General features: G+C 44.2%; 1 protein-coding gene across 1 annotated transcript; it reads left to right on the forward strand.

The window, feature by feature from the left end:
• Nucleotides 1-656: 656 nt before the first annotated feature.
• On the forward strand, nucleotides 657-1,685 carry MELLADRAFT_90479 (uncharacterized protein; the record flags this gene model as incomplete). The annotated part of the gene is made up of 3 exons (XM_007413615.1): nucleotides 657-932; nucleotides 994-1,309; nucleotides 1,387-1,685. 3 exons carry the CDS (start codon nucleotides 657-659, stop codon nucleotides 1,683-1,685), a joined length of 891 nt encoding a protein of 296 aa, XP_007413677.1.
• Nucleotides 1,686-8,294: the final 6,609 nt, after the last annotated feature.

An 8,294-nucleotide genomic window follows, 5' to 3' on the forward strand; every position in this document is an offset into this window, starting at 1 on the left:
CGTCAGACCAGTCTAGAGTTGTAGGTGTTGGATTTGGAGCGCCTACATATGCAAGACTGCATGTAGGCGCTTATTTGAGCTGAAAATTGAATGTAGGCGCTCAAAAATAGCGCCTACATTTCAAATTAGATATGTAGGTGCTTGAAAATTACGCCTACATTTCATTTTTTGAATGTAGGCGTAACCAAATGACGCCTACATGGGTTGTTTATCATGTAGGCGTCATTTTAGATGGTTTTCAGCGCCTACATCATAAATGTAGGCGCTTTTTCGTGGGAAACACCCATGTAGGCGCTGTTTTGGCAGCGCCTACATGGTTCTCTTGTGGGCTGCAAATAGCAATGGCCTACTTCAATTTGGTCTTTTTGAAAATTTCTTGCCTTCGCGTTTTTGACAACCCGTTTTCAGGGGTGAGCTTGGAGGCCGGCGCAAAGGCGGACGCTATCAAATATTCTTAAAGTACAGCAAAGCAAGACGTGATTACCGAAGTAAGTACATCTCTCTACATATAGATTCAAGATCTAATCAAGATCTAATCACGCTAATCATGCTAATCACGCTAATCTTTCCACACACTAAATACAGTGCCTGCAGGCAAAGGACATAAGGGAATATTGGCTGCTCGAAACCGTAAGCTAGGGAAGATCTGGACAGCTATGCCTCTAGAGCATCGAGAAGTGTTTGAGCCTTCAGTCTTTTACACTTTGTCCGGCCTGGTTCACAATTCCGGGGATGATGACGATGAAAGTGATGTAGAGAAACTTCAGCTTCAGCCAGAAGTACTCACTAAATTACAAGGATTCTACGATGAATTGGTTTGTAAAGACAAGGTAGCCAAGGAATATGCAAAACTTGCATCTGGGCAAGGTGGTCCTTCTCTTCCCGATTTCAACCGCAAATCTCTCAAATGCATAGAGCGGATCCACAGCGATGTAAGTTGTCAGATAATATCTAAACTTTATAGCTTAACTGAAAAAAGGTTCTCTTTCATAGATTGAAAACGAATCCAATAACATGGAGTTCTCATACTACCTCTTGGCTTGTAGCACCCATGCTTCAACTGAGGCTTCCTGCGGATCGCCTGGATGGGCTAGGGAGTTCACGTCTCACGATGCAATGGCTGTATATGTCAATAAGAAGAGCAACTTCGGCAAGGTATTTGCCGCACACGCCCAAGGCCTTTCGGTGGCCGAGGCAGTTGCTCAAATAGTTGGACCTAATGTTATGTCAAATGGTGGAAAGGTTCGAAAAACCGATCCTGGTGATATATTCAAAGCTGATCTGGCACTGTTGCTGCGAGGAAGTTTCAGTACGTACACAGCTATCAGAAATAGCTGGATAATCTTTGTCAATATCTAACAAATACATTTTTATAATTTATGACAGGTTCCTTGACCGGGAAGGAACAAGGTTTCCCCCGTGGACCAGACCCAGTTTCTTTGTTACGGGAAGACCATGGTATTAATATTATCCAACTACCAGGTTCCAAACTTCCTTCTGAGGTCCTGAAACTGGGTTTTAATGCCATGAATAGTCGTAGAAGCCTTTGGCTGCAGGATGTACAAGCAAATAAGTTCAAGATGGAAAAAATCAAAGCAGATTCAGAACCTCTTGAAGAGACTGCGGATGAAAGTGTTTCAGCGACAGAAGATCTAGTGATGATGACACAGGATATTCAGGATTAGCAGGAAAATGACAACTTTGACATGGATGTGGATGAAGACTTAGACGAATCAGAGGAAGAGTGGAATGGTTTGGGAGATATTGATGAGGATGTTGATGAGGACGAATGATCTTATACATTCATTTCAAAAATACACACCGATGGAAGATGGATTTCCATCTTTATTCTATTTTTCCAAAATAGTTTTGTTTTCAGTTTTAACTCTTTTTCCATCTTTATATTTGTCCAAAATGATTGGTATTGATTTGTTTTGAATGATGTCAATGTGATTCATGATCACCTACTGGTCATAACACATTGAATATCTATATAAGGTCTCATTTCATTTCAGGCCATGTGAATCATGATTACGCATTCACAAAATTTGGTATGAATGTGAATCACATTGATGTGATTGACATTCACAGCATGGTGAAAGACATTCACCCCGTGTGAATGACATTCACACAGCGGTGATTTCAAGCTGTACCCATCATTTCAGGCCATGTGAATCATGATCACGCATTCACATCATGGTGAAAGACAATCACCCCGTGTGAAAGACAATCACCCCGTGTGAAAGACAATCACCCCGTGTGAATGACATTCACCCCGTGTGAAAGACAATCACCCATTCTTGATAAGAAGTTGTAACATCTTGCAGGTAAACACCTCATGGCTAACAAGTATTGCCATAAGGTAATAGAACCTATCTGATTCCAAAAATTCACTCAGATCCAGACATTTCCCAATACTGTCAAAGGTGTGGTTATATGGACACTTTCACATCCAGGTATTAGATCTGATAATGTGTATATTTATCATGATCAGCCTAAAAAACACATTCAACTTAAAATCAATGTGCAATGTGATTAATATATACACATATCTCCGACATTACAAGTCATATGTATATGACTTGTATGCCCAAGTCATCTAATTGAAAAGTTATCACTGATCTTATAATAATGATTCAGTGGATTCACCTCCATGTGAATCCAACCAAACTACAGAAATCCGCCTAAAGTAGAGATTCACATCACTGTGATCACCTAGATCACAGTGCTGGATGACTGTTACTGTGATTTGGTAGTAAGACTTGAAATCTCAAAATTAAATTTGAATATGTTTGGACGGATTCACACATATGTGAATCCGTCCAAACTACATAATCACACTAGTGTGACCAGGGGGACGTAGGGTAGACTTCTGACAAATTTGAGGCAATATGATTACCTCTAACATAACCAGAAAAGTGACCTTTCTTACAGAATCCATTCTCACAGTTTCTTACGTTTTTGGTTAAGACCTGTGAGGGAGGTTAAGCTATCTTATTTTGTAATTCTAATGTCGGGTAGCTTAACCATTCTTAGTTCAATTTAAATGTAAATTTATAGTTTTGCGCTTTGAGGTTTGTTTAACCTTGGCCTGTAATCACGGCTGAGGTTAAACTGTGTTCGGGGGAGCCCGGGCAAGGGATCGGCAGGCTTTTGCGTCACGGTATAATCGCCGCTGACGCTCACCGATCCCTCGTCCAGCTGGGTGGGTGGGTGGTTTTTAAATTTTTGTTGAAGAAATACTAGATTTCTTTCCACCACAAATGGATTGATACGTGAAAGTTTCGATTAGTTGAAAAGGGATAATAGGAGAATTTTGGTTTGTGTACCACAACTTCCAAATTCTCGCTTGCAAACTCTGTTTGTGTGGTTATGGGTTTATCCCTCCAACTTCGAAACTGTATCATGGAACTACGCCATTAAGTCGTGCCTTTGTTAAGGCAAACAATCCATTCTCACAGTTTCTTACGTTTTTGGTTAAGACCTGTGAGGGAGGTTAAGCTATCTTATTTTGTAATTCTAATGTCGGGTAGCTTAACCATTCTTAGTTCAATTTAAATGTAAATTTATAGTTTTGCGCTTTGAGGTTTGTTTAACCTTGGCCTGTAATCACGGCTGAGGTTAAACTGTGTTCGGGGGAGCCCGGGCGAGGGATCGGCAGGCTTTTGCGTCACGGTATAATCGCCGCTGACGCTCACCGATCCCTCTACCTCATGCCGATCCTTTTTTGGGTTGCGATAACTCCCATCTTTAGGCGAGGCTCGTGAGAGTCTCAACTCGTTGAGCACCCCAAAACTCGTGCGGGCTTCGCTCAGCTTTCTCTCAGGATTTCCAGGATTCTCTTTCTCAAATTTTGTTCAGCTTTCTTTGTTTTCACACTCTACTCTCTGTCTGTTTACAACTTTAATCTATTCCCCCAATTTGTTTTGTCATCTCTCGTTTCCTTGTGACCTTTCTTTCCCCACTCATTCTCCTTCCGTTTCCCCATTTTCTCTTTTCTCCTTACTTATTATTCCTGTTCCGTTTGTCTATCACCCAAAGGAACTCTTTTGTTTCTTCTTTTTCCTCAGCTGAACACCTCTTTAAGTATGCTTCCACAGCGTTCGACCTCCACCTTCCTTCCTCCATTATCCGCTCTCTGTCCCATCCCATGTTGAATTTCAGCGAGGCTCCGCCTACCCTAAATGAATGACCCGACCAAAGCCCCTCTTTTACTCCGCTCGTACCCCATGCTTCTTCCATCATCTTCAGGAACCTTAATTTTGATAGGGTTTGGCGTTCTCCCTCTATTTTCGACGAGAATAACAAGTCACTCCCCTTCTTCCCGACTGCGTGTTCTTTTGCCAGTAATCTTATCAACGCTCCTACCGGGTCTAATACGGAGTATTGTTCGTATAGCCTGTTTGTTTACTCCAAACTTGTCAGTCTTTCTACTCACTCTTCCCACCTTTAGGTATGTTACTTCTCTTACCTAATGTATTGTGGGACTCCAGGTTTAGCTGTCTTAGCCTTCCACAACCTTATTACCGCTATCTTCCCCTTCTTGCCACTTTCGAACGACAGGTCCTCCACTTTTATTGCTCCTTCCTCTGCCGTTTCTCTCAGCACTTCTCCTAGCCGTGCCATGCCCCAAAAGGCTACCAAAGCTATCGTCACCGCTAAGTCGTGCATCTCTGATTTTCCGTTCAGTTTGACCACCATTTCGAATAGGTTCATCACCGTTATCGGCTTCTTCTCTCTTTTTTCCTCTGTATCTTTCGACAGCTCCCTCTTTTCCTCCAATCTTTCGGTTGCTCTTATCAGACCGTCCAGCATCACCTTATCTAACTTCGGCTCCTCGTGATGTTTGGCCATGTGCCACGCTTTTAACCCTGCTATGTACTTGCTTATCGTTTTTGATTTCAGTTCTCGTCCTGGTGCTTCGTTCTTTCCTACTTCTGAAGGTCCAGCCCATACTATAAATCCATACACATCTTCCGCTTTCATTGGTTCCTCGGCTTTGAACTCCCTTCCCGTGCTCTCGATATAGGTCTTGAATTTCCTCACTGCACTTGTGTAACCCTTCAGCGTTCCTGGTGTCCACGCTCCTTTCACCAGGTGCTCCGTCACCGCCTCCTTCTGCTCTAGTCCTCCTTCTCTTAATGCCGATCCTTCAAAAACGATCTCCCCCTGTTTCTTGTTTGAGTTCTTCCTCGTTCTTGGGTTCATATTCGATATAGCTCTTTAAATCTTCAGGTAAATCCGGTCTTAAGTAATAGTGGATGAATTTATTTCCTCTCATTCCTCTCGAAAGTTCATCCGCCGTGTTATCTCCTGTTGCGACACGTTTCTCCTCTAGTTCGCAACCCAGGTACGTTAGTCTCTTCTGTAACTTTTTCCACTCATTGTTAACTGATCTGTCTCTTGATTTCAGGTTTCGTATCACCGCTTCAGTCCCGGTATTGTCGGTTATCGCTAGGAATCGCTTTCCTTTCGTCTTGTGAAGCATCTGCACCATCTCAAGACCTATCCTCACCGCTACCGTTTCCGCCCACGCTATACCTCTCTTCACGCCTTCGGTATCTCTTTTGTTCCAACCCTGCTTGTATCTCAGTTGCGTCCAGCACTTTCCCACTATTACGCCGATTCCATAACTCGTCGACGCGTCTCCTATCCACCCCACATTACTTATACCTCTCTTCGGTAGCAATTTATGGTTTTCGAAGTTCTCTAATACCTCTTTCCACTCCTCAAGGTCCAGTCTCACTTCCCTTGGGAGTCTCCGTATCGCCATCTTGTTCTTCCACGAAGCCAGTAGTGCGTGTAGGTTTGAACAGAAACACTTCATCTGGGGTAGCATGTACGTTACGTGTACCAACCGTCCGATCAGTTTTTCTATTCCTTCGAAGGTATGTGCCTCCTTCTTTTCTAACGCTTCTACTATTTGATTTAACCTCTCCTGTCTCTTTGCTTCTGGTAACCTCACTGATCTGTCTTTCCCATTCCAGATAAACCCAATATATTTCTGCTCCTCATCGAATTCCGAGTACTTCCCTTCATTTGTCTTCACCCCTAGTTTTGCGCTAGCTTCGACCACCTCCAACATCGATATCTTATTCTCATCTCCTTTCCTTCTCACGAACAAATTATCGTCTACCCAGCGAAACACCTCCAAGAAATTAAATCTCGCCTTCATTATTGCCCTCCACGCGTCCGCGGGTCCTCCAAAACTCCCGCATCCTGCTACCCCCCCGAAAGTTACCCGTAAGTCCACCAAGATCCACCCTTCTGGAGTTCGTATCATTAAATACCTCCACTGACATGGCTGCGTAGGGATCTGTCTGTAGGCCTTTTCCCAGTCGAAAATACCCACTTCTACTTCCTCTGTGAGTTCGCTGAAGAAACCTGCTACCTTTTTGAAATCATCCCAGCTAGTTTCGAATTCTCTCTTATCTACCAAGGAATTTACTGACGATATTGTTTCTTCTCTTTTCGGGTACGATAGGTCGTTTATGATCCTAGTCGTCCCGTCTCCGTTCACCACCATTCCCATAGGGCTTGTTCTGAAAAATCCTACTTTCGCCAGCACTTCATCTTCTGTGAACGGACCCAACATCCTTCCTGCCTTCAACTCTTTCTTTAGCTTCTCCCTTATCTCTTCTCTATCTTCTTCCGACGTCTTGTGGTTCTCGGGCGAGTAGAACTCCATTCCTTCTAGACGGTGTTCTGGTATCCCCTGTGTGAACCCTTCCTTAAAACCTACTACTACGTAACCGTGCTCCTTCCACAACCCTAGATTCTTCAGCTCTTTTTCCCACTCTTCTATATTCATCTTGCATTTCACCTCCGTCGGCCATTCTCTCCTCTCTGGGTAATCGTGTGTGAGTGGTTTCCTTGGTCTCTCTTCCTTTCTCCTTCCTATCTCCTCCACTTCTTCGTTCGTTTCGCTGACTCTGTCTTCCCAGTCTTCGTATTCTAGGTTGAATACCTCTTTCACTTGTTCGTCTTCTGATTCGCACTCTTCTTCACTTGGTTCTCTACGATCTACCTCTTCTACTACGCATCCCAGGCTCGTCGGGTCGTCTCGCTCTGGTAACTTGGCGCTCCGGGACGGTTCTTTCACCTCTGTACCCCACAAGGCTGTTGCCTGCTGCCGAACCGTTGGACTCCGCTCGCTCACCGCTCTTGTCTCACTTGTTCTCACTCTCTCGTTTTGTCTCGTACTTAGGCTGTACGCACTTCATTGGTTTTAGTTTCAAAACAGAACGTATGTCATTTTATTGCATTTCACTATCTCCTAGTGGTCACATCTCTTTTCAAGGGGGGTAATATCTTACTCCTTGCTAGCATTGCCCCCTCCTCCAGTGCCTCCTCCAGCGCCTCCTCTCAACTTTGTCCACCATCCCGCTCCTCTTCCTTGGAACCAACCATTTCCCCTTCCTCCTCTACCATTTACCCCTGCTCCTCTCACGGTCTGTGTCGATCCTCTACTTCCGCTTGGCCAACCTCTTCCTCTTCCTCTATTGTTACCTACTTTCGAATCCAAACAAAAAACCATCTTTCGTCAGTCTTTCCTATCTTTCTTTCTATATTTCTCTCGCTTACTCCTGCTGCTCCCTGTCTCAGCGCCTTGGTATCCTCCCCACGTATTTCCAGACTTTACCGCTCCCGTGGTTGGGTCAACGTTCTCCAAGCCTCCTCCTGCTACGTATGGGTTGTCGGTGAACTTCCTCTCTCCTGCCGTGTCTGCGTCTTCTTTTGCTTCTCTTAATAAGTCTTCATGTAAGTAACCCGCGTCCTCCATTACTCTTCCCCCTCCTGATGCTTTCTTGACCTTCATTGTCACTAACCTCACTTTCATGTCGTATCGCAGTGCCACCATCCAACATTTCGTCATCCTCTTGACTCTCACCATGTTAAGTCTATGCCTTTCAAACATCTTCGCTGCCTTCGGTCTCTCATACTCCTCTCTTAGATATTTTACAAATAGGTCAAACGTGTCTATCCAAAAACCGTACGTCATCATCAGTTCCTCATTCGCCAGGCCGGAATAAGTCGCTGACGAGTCGTCTTCTTGGAGTTCTTTCAGGGTCTTCACCTTCTTCTTCCCCGCCGCTCGTTGGTCTCTTTCTATCCAATTTACGTCGAAAACCGTCAACGGAACATACGCCTTTAGGCTCTTCATCCGGTTCTCCCAGTACGGTGTTAACGGTATCATCATCGAGGAGCTCTCTAGTGGTTTTCCTATTCTATAGGTTATTCCTCCCTCCGTTTCTGCAGACGACTTCTTTGTCAGCGCTCCTTCTTTCTCTCCA

Source organism: Melampsora larici-populina (genome assembly GCF_000204055.1).
Source record: "Melampsora larici-populina 98AG31 unplaced genomic scaffold MELLAscaffold_38, whole genome shotgun sequence".
Lineage (NCBI taxonomy): Eukaryota > Fungi > Basidiomycota > Pucciniomycetes > Pucciniales > Melampsoraceae > Melampsora > Melampsora laricis-populina.